This window comes from Rattus norvegicus, chromosome 1 (genome assembly GCF_036323735.1).
Source record: "Rattus norvegicus strain BN/NHsdMcwi chromosome 1, GRCr8, whole genome shotgun sequence".
Lineage (NCBI taxonomy): Eukaryota > Metazoa > Chordata > Mammalia > Rodentia > Muridae > Rattus > Rattus norvegicus.
The window spans coordinates 104,918,167-104,934,108 of NC_086019.1; the positions used below are offsets into that span (position 1 = coordinate 104,918,167).

Below are 15,942 nucleotides of genomic sequence, written 5' to 3' on the forward strand. Positions count from 1 at the left end.
GGAGGATGTTTTGGTTTTGATTTTTGGATGTGTCGGCTGTTGGTGACTTTCTCGCTATTTAACTAATAATCGTTGTCAGTTCAGCCTTGTCATTACCGGCTTAGTTTGTTATGGGTTATTTAGTTAAATTGCAGTGTACAACGATGTGGATTTGCCGACACCCCCGTGTGAGCGTGGCCTGCAATTTCCCACTAATTAGACTTTTTAAAGACACATATGCATTTACCTACTCAAATCTGCATCATCTGTTTGCATGTTGCCGGAGCAAATGACAGCGGCGCCCACCCTCTCTCCAGGACCGGCTCTCTTATTACCACCCTGTTAGATTCCCACAGGAAAGCAGAAAGCAGCAGGGGCTCAGACGGCCCCTGTCTCCTGCAGGGAAAGCCACCCAGACAGAGGTCTGCACAGGAGGCTCTGGGTCTAAGTCCACAGCTGCAGTGGTGGTAGAGGGTCAGACTCCCAGCTTCTTCCCCAGCCAGTTCCACATGAGTCAAGCCTCTGCTGTAATTCTCATCAAATGGCTTTATTTCCCCATTGTGGGGAAGCTGTGCATAGGGTCTGTGGTTCCTGCACCCCAGGACCTTCTGGCCTCCTCTGCTTGTGGCTGGGCCCACAAAGGGGCCAACATTGCCAGCTCAGAGCTTGATCTGCCCAAGGTCAGGCTGCTCCTGGAAGGCAGTCCCTCTGGCGAGACAGCAACCCCTGAACATGGGGTCTACGGTGAGGACAAGGCCACCAGTTGTGTAGCTTGAGGCAGACTGGGCGCAGCTCTCGGAATGAACCCTCTCAGGATGCAAACACCTAGATGTCCACCAGGGACACTCAGTCTGGAAGAGACAGAGAGGACAGAAGGTGGTGAGTACCGGGAGATGAGAGAGTGACACAAAGGTGCAGCACTGGGGGCACATTCAGTGGGTAAGGTGCCTATCATGAAAGCATGAGGCCTGAGCTCAGATTCTGCTCTGGTTAACACTGTCAACCTGCTGCAGCCTACAGTCTCTCAGGAGGAAGAGCCTCAGCTGTTTAGATCAAATTGACCTGTGGGCATGTCTGTGGGGGGTTATCTTGATTGCCCATGGATATAGGGAAGGCCCAGCCCACTACGGACAATGCTATCTCCTCGGGTGAGGAGTCTCGAACTGGATGCTGAAGCTGGCTGAGTGGAAGGCGCTGTGGTCCAGTGGACAGCGTTGTTCTGTGGCTTCTGGTGCATTTCTTTAGCTGCGAGCTTTCTGGTTATAGGTGAGAACGTCCAAGTTCTCGCCCTGCTTCCCTCACTGACGGACTGTAACCTAGGAGCATAAGTCAAATAAATCCTTCACCCCCTAAGTTGCTTGTGGGACTAGCAAGAGATATGAAACTAGAAACTAGAAAAGTACACAGCACTTATGTTAAAGGGGGTGAGGGAGTGGCACCTATGTTAACAAAAAAATGGGGGAAGGTGCACTGGCACCCTAGGGTGAACATGGGACCCACTTCAAATGCCAGGGGAGCCGGGCAGATACAGATGGATTTCCCAGAGTTCCCAGGCCAACTGGAGGACCTCCGGGCCCAGGGATAAATCCCGTTTCAAAGATTAAGGTGGAGAGGGAGAGACAGAGAGGAAGGCGGCAGACATCAACCCTGGCCTCCACGTGCACATACACGCACCCCAGCTACGCACATCCCCTTCAGCAGACCAAGCAAGGGACCCCAAGAACAATGGGAAGGCGCACGGGGGTTGGGACGATGTCTTGCAGAAGCCCAGGACCACACTGACCTTTGGACCCAGTGGGGCTTGGAGGGGGTGGCCCCCCTGGAGGCAGTAAGGCAGAGTGGCTAAGGGCCTCAGCCATCCAAGTCAGGACTCGAGAACAGTGTTGGACCTAGGAAGGCAGGGGTAAGACAAGGCAGGAGCAGGGAACCAGGTGGTCCCAGCCCTGCCAGCCCACGCCTCGCCATGCCCAAATCCTCACCTCTCTCTCCAGCCCCCTCAGACGCCGGTCATACTCTCTGATCTGTCCCAGCTGCTTCAGTGCAGTGTCCACCCTAAAAAAGAGAGAGCATTCTCCCAGCTGAAGTGACAACATCCCACCTGCAGATCCTGTCCATACCAGGTCCCCGCCTCACTTCTGGGACGTGCGTTTCAGACGCTCCGAGTCGCTGTCTCGCTTGTCACGAGCTTGTGCCAATAGGAAGTTCTCTTTGTGCACAGACTCCCAAGTCAGCAGCGTCCTCTCTGCTTCCTTAGAGAGACAGACACCTGCAGGGCCAAGTCCCAGGAATCAAAGAGCAGGCGAACTTGAGAACTTGTCCCCTCCCCAAAGCCATCAAATTCCTCATGCTCCATCTCCAGATGGCTACAGACCCTGACCCCCCGCCCCCACCTGCCCTTCTTTCCCCTCGCCTCCACCCCCGTCCCGCTCCCTTGCAGACCAAGCTCCATTCTCACGGAAGTGCTCGAAGACTGGGGAGGCGGGCAAGTTAGTCCTATGACACCTGCGCAGCCACTTGAAGAGGAGACGCAGGTGAGAGATGATGATGAGGGGTGGGGCCAGGGCAGGCCGCGAATGGAATTCCCGGATGAGGCTGTAGCGCTGCGCCTTCCAGTAGAGGTCGCTGTTGCCATGCACTTTGTTGAAGGTGTAGCTGTAGAGGCCAAAGGTCAAGAGTCACTGGAAGCCAATAAAGGACCTTGGTCATAGGATTGGATTAGGAGTTGAGATAAAGTAGTCAGAGACAGCTCTGTGGTCAAGAGCACTTGGCACCCGCAGAGGACCCACATCGGTTCTCAGCACTCATATGGAAACTCCCATTCCAAAAGATCCAGTGGAGCCTTCTGGTCTCTGCCAGCACTATCCTCATGTGGTGTACATACAGACAGACAGACATGCAGACATACTGGCAAATACTCATACACATGATAGAAATCAAAGTTTTATATGCAAGTTTCCCCTGGAAACAGACCTCCAGTCAATTAGTGAGTCCTGCTATGTGGGTTCTAGGGTCTCTGGTCCTCATGATCGAGCTACAAATGCTCTCAGCTGCCGAGCCATCTCTACAATACAAGTGCTTGTTTATTTAATGCTTGTCGGCGCACACGTTTGTGTATGTACAGATGCATGCGTGTGTGCGCATGGAGCCTGAAGGATAACCTTGCTGAGCTCCTCAGGATGCTGCCCACCTTGGAAGCATGGTCTCTCACTGGCTCACTGGTTAGAATAGACCAGTACCCCTCAGAGATCCTCCAGTCGCTGTCTTCCCAGCACTGGGATTACAATTATTCAACAATGGATGAAAAACGTGCCTGGATTCTGGGCATCAGGCTCAGGTCCTTGTACTTGCAAGACAAATGCGTTACTGACTGAGTCATGCCCACCCCACGGCACCCCACCATCTTGGCTTTGATGTTTTCAAAATTATAACAATGGGTACTTGATGTTGTTGTCGTTTGTTGTTTGTTTTTTGAGACAGGTTTCTCTGTGTAGCCCTGGCTATCCTAAAACTCACTCTGTAGACCAGGCTGGCCTTGAACTCAGAGATTTACTAGCTGCTGCCTCCCTAGTGCTAGGATCAAAGGCATGAGCCACCATTACCTGGCTTTTTTACAAAGGTTCATTTATTTTTTTTACATGTATAGCTATTTTTGCCTGCATGTATGCCTATGCACATTACCCACAGAGGCCGGAAGAGGATGTCAGATCTCCTGGAACTAGGATTACAGGCACTCTCGAGCTTTCATGCGAGTGCCGGGAATCAACTCCACGTCCTCTATGAAAGCAGTCAGCGGTCTTAACCACTGAGCCACCTCTCCCTGTTTGATTTAGGGTTTCATGTAGCCCAGGCTTCTGACCCTTCTACCTTGACCTTCCAAGTGCTGGGACAACAAGCTTGTCCACCTCACCCGCCTGAGCTCAGCTGGTTTCAAACAAGAACTTTAAGCCCTTAATGTTTTTAATGAACTCTCCTGAACGGACACAAAGACTGAAGTAGGGCCTAAACTCACACTGCAAACCAAATTAACTCCAAATGGGCCAATGATCTACAGATAAAAGCTAAAACCCAGGGGCTTGGGGATTTAGCTCAGTGGTAGAGCGCTTGCCTAGCAGGCGTAAGGCCCTGGGTTCGGTCCCCAGCTCCGAAAAAAAGAAAAAGAGAGGAAAAAAAAAAAAAAAAGCTAAAACCCAAAACCAACTCTTAGAAAGCCTGGAAGTAAGTCTCCAGACTCTGGACTTTTACTGACCCTCTGTCTGGGACTGTAAAATGTGTGTGTATGTGTGAATGTGTGTCTGAGTGTGTGAGTGTGTGTATGTGTGTGTGTGTGTTTTAATTTTTTTTTTTTTTTGGTTTTTTTCGGAGCTGGGGACCGAACCCAGGGCCTTGCGCTTCCTAGGCAAGCGCTCTACCACTGAGCTAAATCCCCAACCCCGTGTTTTAATTTTTTTCTCTTAATGTTTCCTCTTCTTACAGATAATAACCAGTTCTCCTAACTCCCTGCCAGCCCTCCTCCCAGGTTCCAGCCCAGCCCCTCCAGCCCCTTCAAACGTTTCTCCCCTCAGTTTCTCAAGAGTGTGTTTAAACAGACTCTTCTCCCAGATTTCCCAATACCAGCAGCTCCAGACTAAATCAACCGTTCCAGCCTCTCTGCTCAGCTCACTTCCCTCCAACTGTCTTCTCTTCTCACTTTGCTAGCCCAATCCCGGTCCCTTTCTCAGCCTCAGCTGGCCTTTTTATATCCTTTCCCTTTCCCAGAAATCCAAGAGGCAATCAACACTGGAGGCCATGGCACCAGGCAATTCTAACAGCCAAGAATTCTTTTTTTCTAGTCAGTGTTTCTCTGCATAGCCCTGTTTGTCCTGGAACTCACTCTATAGACCAGGCTGAACTGGAACTCAGAGATCTGCCCACCTCTGCCTCCCAAGTGCTAGGATTAAAGGCTCGGCTCAGCTAAAATTCTTAAAGAACCAGTTAACCGGCAACTGGGGATCCTTTGAAGGACCAGACATACAAAATAAATCACGTTACATGGGACAAAAACAAGAGTATAAGCAACAAAAAACAGGACTGGAGAGATGGCTCCGCTCAGGTTAAGAGCACTGGCTGCTCTTGCAAAGCATCCAGGCTCAGTTCCCAGCACCTACTTGGCGGCTCACAATCGCCTGTAACTCCAGTTCCACAGGCTCCAATGCCCTTCTTCTGACCCCTGCCGGCACTGCACACGCATATGGTACATGCATGCAAAACATTCACACACATACATAAAACAAACTGCAGACAACAAAACAGGTCACTAAAGTGGACTTCATCAAAAGAAGAAGCATTTAGCACCCTGGAGGCCCACGCATGTGATCCCAGTGCTAGGAGGCAGAGGCAAGGTTACCCTACATTCCAAGGTCAGCCTAGGCTACCGTGCCTCAGTGAGGCCAAAACAGTAGCAACAAAGTCTCAACGTCCAAGTCAGGCACAGGACCGTCCCGCACTGGCTGAAAGTTAGGACATGGCGCCTACTGAGCAGGCTCAGGTCTGGGAGAAGCCCCAGATGGCAAGGTCAGGCACACCTGAACATGGCGATGAGCAGATTGAGCAGCAGGATATTGGCCACCAGCAAGAAGACGATGAGGAGCAACACCACCAGCCAGTTGGCATACTGGGACACACAGGAGCCTGCGACCGGCCCCTCCGGGTGAGCCCAGGAGCCCCGCTCGGCAGAGCAGTTACTGGGATTCATGAGGGCCACTGCAAAGGGAACAGCGGATGTGAGCAGAGGGGTGCAGGGAGAGGGGAGGAGACGGGAGACAGAGACACAGTCAGAGACCACTGAGAGAGACCTAGACTCGGCTGGAGAGCCCTCTCCTACCATCCATTTCCTCCTGGGGAATTTGTCCGAAGATCTGCAGATACGGACGGTAGAAGACCCTGCGCAGGATGCTCGGTAGACTGCGGTCCTGGGGCCTCAGGATCCCCTCTGTGGCCACCCCATAAGCTACAAGCCACACGCAGAGGAAGAAGAGGAAAAAGAATACATCCTTCATCTGGAAGCAGAGGAAGATGTGGGTGAAATGACCAGGTCCTTTCCTCCCTGGCTCCACTCCTTCGCAGAGCAACCCCTACCCCAGACCTAGCTACTCTCCTTACCTTAGACACAGCATCCTCAAAGGCCTGTCCCTTCCTGTCCTGCCCTGCCCACCTCAGAAGTCTCACCCCCACCCCCAATTCTATCCTCAGGTCCACATCCAGTCACGGAAAGGCAAGGCCCTCCCTCCCGTTCAGACTCCACCCCCATCCCCTCCGTTGCCACTCTAGGTTCTGCCCTGCATCCCTGCCTCCACCCCTGCACGCCAGACTCACCATCTTGCTCACGATGACAATCTTGGGCCCCAGCTGCTTGTTCACCGTGAAGATGTGCAGCAGGCGCAGTGTGAAGATCATGAAGTCAAGACAGAGGACTGTGCGTCCCAAGTCAAACAGGCCAGGAGTCAGCCTGAGGAGTGGGGAGAGACGGCACAGCTCAGATCGGGGTGTCTCCTGAGACGAAGTGGGGGCCTCACAGGGCAGGAGCAGGGCCCCTCTGACCAGCTTTCTCTGGTCTCAGTGTGGGTGGATGGACTTCTAAGAATCCCGTTTGGAATTTGCCGTGCCACACGCCTGTCATCCAAGTGCTGGAGAGGCCAGGGAGGAAGGATCTCTGGGAATTCCAGACAGGCCTGCCTGGGCTACAGAGTGAGACCCTGTCCTCCCAGAAAAGGGGAGAGAGACCCTAAAATATGGAGTGGTCAGAAGTGAATAAATGAAAACATTTGTAGGCTGCAAACTGACAAAGGTGGTAAGTCTGATTTGATTGACAGCTTCAGGTTACAGAGCACCAGGTAGTGCCTAGCATGTCCTCATGGGGGCGCTCACAGCTACTGCTGCCAGACAGGCAGGCAATGGGGCGAGCTATTTAGACGGAAATCTACGGATGTAACCGATCCACCTGCCCTGTGACCCACTCACTTTACACCAAGGATGTAAATATATTTTTGCAACAACAAAAATTAGAAATAATAAAAAACCTAAGTGTCTCTCTGGAGGGCACTGGCTTAAAGGATGACAAGACCCGGGGTGAGGATATTTCTTCCTCCGAAGATGCAATGCTTTGTCAGCCCTTGGAAAGGGTGCTTAATAAAATGTATCAAATGTACCCTGGACAACGGCTTTCCTGCACTTGGCTGGGCGGGGTGTGGCCCTGTCTTCTCAGACGATACATTACACTAAATAAAGCCTGGGACATGCAGAAATATTAGTTTGCTAAGCCCACTTCTCTCCTTTCTGTTTGGATAAATTATTCATACCAGGTTACTCTGTTTCAAACTCACGTGGACTGGAGAAAACCTACTTCTTGGTATGTCAGCTGAGGGATGCTACAGGAAAGGGGGAGGTAGGTGACTGTCCACCCCCCAGGACACTCCACCACTCACTGGGGGATTCTGGGCAGCGGCTCTGCCAGTCCCTTACTCACAGCTAGGGCTGCTCACTTACCTGCAGCCAACGCCCAGCAGGAAGCAGGTGAGTGCCAGCAAGTCGCACTGGTTCCAAGTATCCAAGAGGTAGAGGTGCAGACGATGGCGCAGGGGAGCTTTGCCAGGACCAGGTCCCCCGTTGGCCAGGGTACCCCAGCCACCGCCCAGGCCCTGGCGCAGCTCCTCGCATAGCAGCGTGAAGGCCCAGAAGTACAGCAGCAGCTCGAAGACGCCCGGCTTTGTAGGCTGGAAATCCACCAGCAACACGTGTGCAAACAGCAGCAGGAACAGCAGGTAACTGACCACGTTACCCAGGAAGGCGGTCACTGGGGCGCCCCAAAAGTACGACCAGCGCTTGGAGCACCCGCCACAGCAGAGGGTATGTCCTGGCCGCCGCCGCCGCCGCCTCTCAAGGGCCACCTTTGCTGAGGGCTCCGCAGGCCTGCAAGACAGCGAGCCTCAGGGACCACAGAGCCTGGACTGGCTGCCCACCTTGCATTCTAACCTCCATATTGTATCGCTTCGGACTCTGGGGACCGGAAGACACAGTCAATCCCAGCACATTTGAGATTGGGGCAGGAGTATTGTCTCGAGTTCCAGACCAGCCTGATATATAGAGTGTGGGAGGAAGGAACATAAAACATGGGTTCATTACACTTGGGAGACTGAGGCAGGCGGATTGCCATGTGTTTGATGCTAGCCTGAGCTTTGTGAAGGAACAAAAAACGTCAAAGAAAACAAAAAACAAACAAACAAAAAAAACCAAACCAAAACTGAGTACAAGCCCCCCCATCAACCCAGCCCCCCCCCTCAAGTAACTTTAATGGCAGCACAGGCAGGAGGATCTCTGTGAGTCAGTATGGTCTACCTAGTCAGCTCCAAGCCATCCAAGAACATATTCAGAGAAACGTTGTGTAAAACGAACAAACAAAAACAAGCCACACAACAACAAACCACTGAGCACAATATTTGTCTTTAAAACTGACCAGAAGGGCTGGAGAGATGACTCAGTGGTTAAGAGCACTGACTGCTCTTCCAGAGGTCCTGAGTTCAAATCCCAGCAACCACACGGTGGCTCACAACCATCTGTAATGAGATCTGATGCCCTCTTCTGGTGTGTCTGAAGACAGTGACAGTGTGCTCATATATAGATAAAATAAATAAATCTTAAAAAAAAAAAAAGAAAAAGAAAAAAAGACCAGAAGCACACAGTATGTTTCAGGAGCCTCAGAGGCAAAATGGGGGGAGGAGGGGAGCTTTGTTGAGGTCCATCTACTTCCTCCTGGCCAAGACTAGAATCTGAGCTGTACTGAGGGGGACCCTCGAACTGACGAGAATGAAATGTCAGTGTGGATTGATTGCTTCTTCCAAGAGTCTGATGTCAGGTCCACTGTCAGGATATTTAAAGCATAGTACATCTGGGAAAAGGTTTCCAAGCTACGATCAGTTCCTCAGTTCAATTCCAGGTGCATAATAAAGCTTAAAGCTTACTGTGTGACTGCGTAGAAATGTTTTTATAAAATACATATGACCAGGAAGATAGATTCTATAGCTAAAAGGCCTAGAATGTAGTGTGGTGAAGTGCATGTGACATCTCCCCAAAGAATGGGCAATGGTCTAGGAAGAGAGTCTGGGATTTGGGTGAGGTCTGCAGAAAGGTCAGCAGGTTGTTAACAAAATCCATTCCCAGACGTCTGAGCAGGAAAACAAGAATTTTCTCTCCTCCACTGAGAAGAAGCCCCTGTGTGTATAACATTCCTCCTGGTTTCCCTATGATCTGTGGGTGCAAGGTCCCTTGTGCTCCCAACACTACATCTGGCCTTGTGTGGAGACAGGACATTCTAAACCACGCCATACATCCCATAGCATTGTTGCCTCCTCTTATGAGCAAGGAAGAGACTCAGCAAATACAAGTGTCTGTCACATGACCTCAATCCCCAAGGTGGAAGGAGAGAACTGGCTTCTACAAGTTGTCTGTCTGTCCTCTGGATTCCACACCCTTACAGGTGGCAGGCCCACCCTCAAAAACAAAAAAATATGTACAAATAACAAAATAAAATCTGATTTAGAAAAAAAATGTACAGGGCTGAAGAACTGGTTCAGTAGTTCCGAGCACTGGCTGTTCTTCCGGAGAACGGGGTTTGACTCTAGTCACTGGGAATTCCTAGAAAGTCACTGTCTGCAGAGGCCGATTGACTGATAAAGACTTCAGAGACTGCGCAGTGCCTGGATGTTACTATCAGATAGTCTAATTCCTTTTGGGCTGTCTTTAACTCTTGTCTAGCTCAGTCTCAGATCTAACACCTTGATAAACAGATACAAATTTTGTCATGTGTTAACTTCACAAAACTCTGTACTCTGACAATAGACACTTAAGAGTGCTGTAAGATAGGACGTGAGCCCAAGGCTGGGATTCTTCTGTCTGCCCTCTCTGCACACTTAATATTTCTACCACTGTATTTTTAAACGCTGTGATTTATAACTTTCTTTGTCCTGTTACTATGAAACTGTTTCCATGTTGAAACCTAGCGCTAACTTAGCTCCATGTTTCCCGGCTTAGGTCATTCATATCTGACTCAGGAATAAGCTGCCTCTTAGTCTGTTTGAAGTGGGGGTTGGTTGGTTGGTTTGTCATGGTGTGTGTGTGTGTGTGTGTGTGTGTGTGTGTGTGTGTGTGTGTGAATTAACAGTCCTGGTCTCAGAGGGCAAACGCATGCACATACCCCACAACACACAAATCCACACATAGTTAAAAATAAAATCTTTGAAAGTATCTAAGGGGTTAATCCAGCAGAGCCTGCCAGTCACTAGTCCTAGAGTCTTCCTCTGCCCCAGGGAGTCTGAGTCATTTGAAGGAGCGGGAAAGATTAATTATCTCCTAAATGATACAATACGATACAGTTTACTTTTGGTTCCCTGGAGATGGCAATTGTAATCCTCCACACACAACCTGCGAGATCTTCTGACTCCAAGCTCAGAAAAACATAATCTTTGCTTCCCTTTTCTATATCTCTGTTTGTTAGTTTTGGATACTTCCCAAAGCCTGGGTTTGATTTCCTTGGAGCTCCGGGCTACCCATCCCTTCTCTCCAGCAAGCTACTGCTTGCTAACCTCCACCGCAATGGGAGCGGCTTCCTCTCCTCCTTTTCACAGTCTCCTGCTCTATTGCTTTTCTCTCAGCATCTAATAAAAGTGTTCCATGCTTCCTTCTGAGTCCATTTCTAAGTTATTTTATTAACCAGACTAAAAACCCTGGGCAGGTGAGAGGCCAGGGTTTGACGTCTCCCTCAGTCGATTTCCATCCTATCTTTAACACAGGACTTGCTGACTCAGCTACACAGACTGGCCCACAAAGCCCCAGGGATCCTTCCTCCTCCGCTCCATCACGCAGCACTAGAGCAGGCGTGCGTTGCCACGCCTGGATTTTATTACAGATGCTTGGAATTTGAACTCCGCTCCTCACGTTTGTGCACTGGGCACCTCCCTGGCTGACCTTCGATGCTTTTGTTTTCCTGTAGGGTTTGTGTTGTTTGTTTGGCCTGGGATGGAAGCCAGGCCTCGAGGAGCTTAGACAAGAACTTAGCAACGACACATATTGAGCCTGGTCCTTAATACATCTTCATGGGGATTGCAACATAGTGACAGAGCAAGGGCCCAGAGGGCAGGAACATAATAGAAAAGTGGGTAAATACTCCCTAACGACAACAGGAGAGCACAGGCAGCCAAAGTCAAACTGATTTCTTGGGACGACAACATCCTCGTAGGCAGAGATGATTTTTAAAGTTTTAACTGTGTGTGTGTGTGTGTGTGTGTGTGTGTGTGTGTGTGTCTGCCCTACATGTGAGTGGGTGAACTAAGAAAGGTGGAGGTCAAAAGAAGCACTTAAAAATCGTTTCTCGGGGCTGGGGATTTAGCTCAGTGGTAGAGCGCTTACCTAGGAAGCACAAGGCCCTGGGTTCGGTCCCCAGCTCCGAAAAAAAGAACCAAAAAAAAAAAAAATCGTTTCTCTGGGGCCGAAGAAATGGTTCAGCGGTTAAAAACACTGACTGCTCTTCCAGAGATCCTGAGTTCAAATCCCAGCAACCACATGGTGACTCACAACCATCTGTAATGGGATCCGATGCCCTCTTCTGGTGTGTCTGAAGACAGCTACAGTGTACTCACATACATAAAATAATTCTAGAAAAAGGATTGTTTCCCTCCTTGAATTCAGGTTTTTTGCTTGAGTAGAAAGCACCTTGACCGGCAGAGCCATCTCCTTGGTGCCAAGGACCAAATTTCAAGTCAGTCCTTAGGCGTGGCCTTTTAGAAAGTACCTCAGCATCCTCAGTGACTCACTGAAGTCATCAACTCCTAAAAGCCCAGTCCTCCCCTCACTTCAGGACCTGCTCCAGTCCCTGACAGGAAGTGGGAGTTGGCGAGATCCTGAAACTGCCCACGGTGGCACCCTCCCCCTCACCCCACAGTGCTGGCCTGTCACTCACCCAAGAGGACCTGCTCCATTCATGCTGCTGTCCATATCGAAGTCAAGATCCTTCTGTGTGGGCTCCTCCTCTGACTTCCTGCCGTGAGGGGCAGGACACAGAGTAAGAAATAGAGGGGTTCTTGAGAAAGACCCAAACTTAGTTTACCACAAACAGTGCAGAGAGATAAGGGAGTTGCCCTCCTCCAGAGCCATGGCCTAAAAAGTAGAGAAATTGCATAGAGAGATAATGCACAGGCAATTCAACAACCCCCACCTTCCAGAACATTCCCTCCAGAGAAGGAAAAGAGTGCCCTTTTTAGGAAAGAGAGATACGAGGTGGCCAAGTAAGAGGGCAGAGAGAAATAAGCCAGAGTAAGGGACTGAGCCCGGAGCCTACAGCACTAACCTGAAGAGGATGAGGTTGGTGTAGATGAGAGGCGGGCAGAAGAAGGTGAGAAGCAGGGCCCAGATAGGGTTCGTGCTGTCCATCTCCCCCCACCACTTCTGTGTCAGCAGAGACTGTGGAAGGTGGGAATATTAGAGTCCCAACCCCAACCCCCAGCTCCCAACCCGAGACCAGGACAAGAGCTGGAGTCCACCACCAGGGCACAGAGCAAGCAAGCGTCCATATGGAGTCTCAACTGTTAGAGCATGGGGCACAGTCGTCAGAGGCGGCCTCCTCAGGTTTAGCCAGGAAAATGGAACAGCCAAATTTTCTTTTAATGTGTGTGGGCGTTTCGCCTGCCTGCATGTCTGTGCACCATTGTGGGGGCTAAGATTATGTTTTAAGTTTAAATTACTGTGCTTAAGAGATCTATAGAACAAAAGTGTTCCAAATTCAACTCAAAAAACTGTGGTAGTAGTTCTCAGCCAGTGAGATTAACACCATGGCATGCCTGGTGCCCAGATAGGTAAGAAGAGGTCAGCAGAGCCCATAGAATTGGAGTTACGTGTGGCTGTGAGCCGCCTATGGGCGGTCGGAATCAAATCTTTCTCTGCAGGAGCAACCTGTGCCCTTAACCAGTGAACCATTCCTCCAGGCCCAGAGCTGCCAATTTTTATTGAGATTAAAGGGCAGACGCTGTGCCAAGCACTTTGCATGGACCAAATCACACTTGTATGTGAGTATTTTTCTCCTCACACACAAGATTGGCTAGAAACAGACAGAAATCAGCAGAGCTGGAATCCAGGAGCTCCACAGTGCTGAAAACAGGGGACTCAGGGTTATCATTTGAAATGCCAGCTGAAGTGGGGAAGGCAGCCAGACCTCTTGTTGGGACAAACCAGACTTCCTGTTAGAGTAGACAGGACTTCCTGTTGTGAGTGTGGGAATGTTTGAGCTCCTGTCAGATTTCAATTCATGATACTGGTAGTTCTCAAAATGTGAATGTCACGAATGGAGAGACCATGGGGAGTGACAGAGCTTTCCTCAGGGGAAGATTTCTGAAACCGAAGCTTGTGTTTATGTAAAACACGAGATGACGTTCCCTAGGTGCAGAGCTACAAACACCTTAAAGAAGTGGGACGGTGGACTGCAGAGATGGCTCAGTGGTTCAGAGCACTGGCTGTTCTTCCAGAGGACCGGGGTTCAATTCCTAGTACCCACACGGCAGCTCACAAGTATCTGCAACTCCAGTCCCAGGTGACCTCACACCCTCACATGGACATACATGCAGGCAGAACACCAATGCACATTAAAAAAAAAGTGGAAAGAGCTTCCTGCTGAGGAAGTGGCCCTTTCTTTAGGAGGAGAGGAAGTCCCCAGTAAGAATGAGGACTTCCCTTCCTGTGTGAGAAATTGTACTTCCTGGTAGCAACAGCACTGCCTTGGGAGCCAATAGTTATAGATGACGGGTCTTCTTGTGACGCAACATTGTCTAAGGCAGTGGTTCTCAGTGTTCTTAATGCTGTGACCCTTTAATACAGCTCTTCCTGTTGTGGTGACCCTATAACATTTCTATTGCTACTTTATAACTGTAATTTTGCTACTGTTACAAAAGGAAACTTTTTTTTTCTTTTTTGAGACATGGTTTTTCTGTGTAACCCTGGCTGTCCTGGAATTTACTCTATAGACCAGGCTGGCCTCAAACTCAGAGATTCACCTGCCTTTCTGCCTGTGAGTGCTAGGATTAAAGGCATATGCCACCACCACCAGATTTGCTGTTATGAATCTTTGTGTAAATATATGATATTCGACCTCTGTGAAAGGGTCGTTCGACCCTCAAAGGTTAATAGGGACAAGTGGACTCCAGGGTGGGGCTCATGGTTGTCTGAGTCACACGCTCACCTGTACTCCATCCTGGGCAAAGAACGCACGGGCGTCAGCCTGCATGGCAAGCTGGAGACAGGTGGCCTCTCCCCAGAGGGGACAGCGACGCAGAAGAAGGCGGGCTGCTCGATATTCACTGTTGTGGTAACACTCTCCAAAGAGGTCTGGGGACAAGAATTCAGATGAGGTCCGAAGGAGCAAGGAGGTGCCTGTGCAAACCCCAGCACTCGGCCCCACGCACCCACGCTCATGCTTTCAAACTTGGCAGCAAGGTCCTTCCGCCGTGCAGCTTCCTCAGCCTCCCACTCAAGGCGAGCCATCACTCGGAGTAAGAGACAAGCCCCGAGAGCAGAGGCCACTGAGTTGGAGCCCTGAAGAGACAGAAAGAGAACATGGTGAAGTTAGACCTTGCAGTGAAGCTTGGGGAAAGAAAGAACAGAGAGAAATCTTGTGGTTGTGGAAGGTCAAAAGTTAATGGAGTCAAGGCCAAGGGATTCACCTAAAGAAACGCACACGGCCAATAGACAGGGTCACTATCATCACATCAAAGATGGGAGGAAGGTAGCCGAGTGGTGGCCCGGAGCACTGAGGTGCTTTTTTCCTGGGCACTGAGTTCAGTCTGAGAAGATAATGTCACCATTGTATACATTTAAAAAATTCAGAGTGTGTGTGCGGGACAGAGGGGGGAGAGCATGGGTGGGGGCAGGGGGTAACAGGCAGCATTCATGAAAGGTTAAGGCAGAAGAATCACAGGGTCCTGGCCAGTCTGGGTTACACAGGAAGACCCTGTCTCAGCCCTGGGCAGAGTGCCTGCCTAGAGGGCACAGAGCCTTGGGTTCGATTCTCAGCACCGCATGAACCAAGGATAGTAGCACATGTCCAGGGCCAGCCTGGGCTATATGTGACCCTGCCTCAAAACAAACCACAAAAGAAAGAAAGACAGGGATTTGAGTGCAAGTTATCTGAGGCCAGAGGTCAGAGGTCAGAGCAGTCGACGAGCCTTGGTGTCTCTATGCACAGAGGGCAGAGGTGAGATCCACAGGAGGTCAGAACGAGGAGGAGGATTTACCTTCTCCCAGAAATAAATGGCCATCTGGGCTCGGTTCAACAACAGAGCCCAGATAAGCAGGTCACTCCAGGGGGCTTGTTCAAAGCTTGCATCCTGTTGCATGTTGGCCCAGTCCATGAGCAGAGAGTCCTGAAAGCACAAAGTCTAGCAAGAACCAGCCCCACCCCGGGCTTACCATACCCTCTCTCAAACACTACCTTTCCCCATCTTTCTACCCCCTCTTCCCAAAGCCCTGTCCCCTTCCCAGATGCATTCCCACCATGCACCCTCAGCCTTGATGGGCCTTACATTCTCTCTGTGGTCCTGGCCCAGCAGGGAGTGTCGGGTGTTCCTGGCGGGGTACCGCGGTGCACACGTTTCTCCCAACAGAGTCCTCAGAACTTGCCCCACATTAGGAGGCCGGAGCTCTGCAGCTCCATTTGCAGGTGGAGATTTGCTGCTACTAGCGTGGGACGCCTGGTCCAGAAGATTGCGGATCAGCGAGTTGGGGGACACTGCGCTGTACAGCTGGGCCAGGCGCACGGGGGTCAGGAAGTGTCCCAGACTAAGGCCATGGGAGATGAGCAAGCGCACAAACTCAGGCCGGTCATTCAGCAGAGCGTCCATGAGAGAGGCCTCCAGGTGGAAGGACTGTGTGAGGGCCGGGATGAGACAGCGA

The 15,942-nt window shown here is 50.6% G+C and overlaps 1 protein-coding gene across 7 annotated transcripts in view; it reads right to left on the bottom strand.

The window, feature by feature from the left end:
- Positions 1-295: 295 nt before the first annotated feature.
- Positions 296-15,942, bottom strand: part of Trpm4 (transient receptor potential cation channel, subfamily M, member 4) — a 30,992-nt gene continuing 15,345 nt past the window's right edge. For 4 of the 7 annotated variants that reach the window (XR_001835352.3, XR_005491008.2, XR_005491011.2 and 1 more), the window contains 16 exons: positions 15,573-15,914; positions 15,285-15,413; positions 14,457-14,586; positions 14,234-14,379; positions 12,353-12,465; positions 11,966-12,043; positions 7,501-7,923; positions 6,331-6,463; positions 5,840-6,014; positions 5,541-5,718; positions 2,435-2,631; positions 2,113-2,245; positions 1,959-2,031; positions 1,763-1,868; positions 1,112-1,295; positions 506-830 (listed from right to left, as the gene is read on the bottom strand). Coding sequence is in view for 2 of the 7 variants with exons in the window: in NM_001136229.1 (NP_001129701.1) it covers positions 826-830; positions 1,763-1,868; positions 1,959-2,031; positions 2,113-2,245; positions 2,435-2,631; positions 5,541-5,718; positions 5,840-6,014; positions 6,331-6,463; positions 7,501-7,923; positions 11,966-12,043; positions 12,353-12,465; positions 14,234-14,379; positions 14,457-14,586; positions 15,285-15,413; positions 15,573-15,914 (2,361 nt within the window). In the remaining 5 variants the exon portion in view is untranslated. Of the gene's footprint in view, positions 831-1,111; positions 1,296-1,762; positions 1,869-1,958; positions 2,032-2,112; positions 2,246-2,434; positions 2,632-5,540; positions 5,719-5,839; positions 6,015-6,330; positions 6,464-7,500; positions 7,924-11,965; positions 12,163-12,352; positions 12,466-14,233; positions 14,380-14,456; positions 14,587-15,284; positions 15,414-15,572; positions 15,915-15,942 lie in introns of those variants that run through there. The other 3 variants (NM_001136229.1, XR_005491013.2, XM_039088263.2) reach the window with 3 other exon arrangements.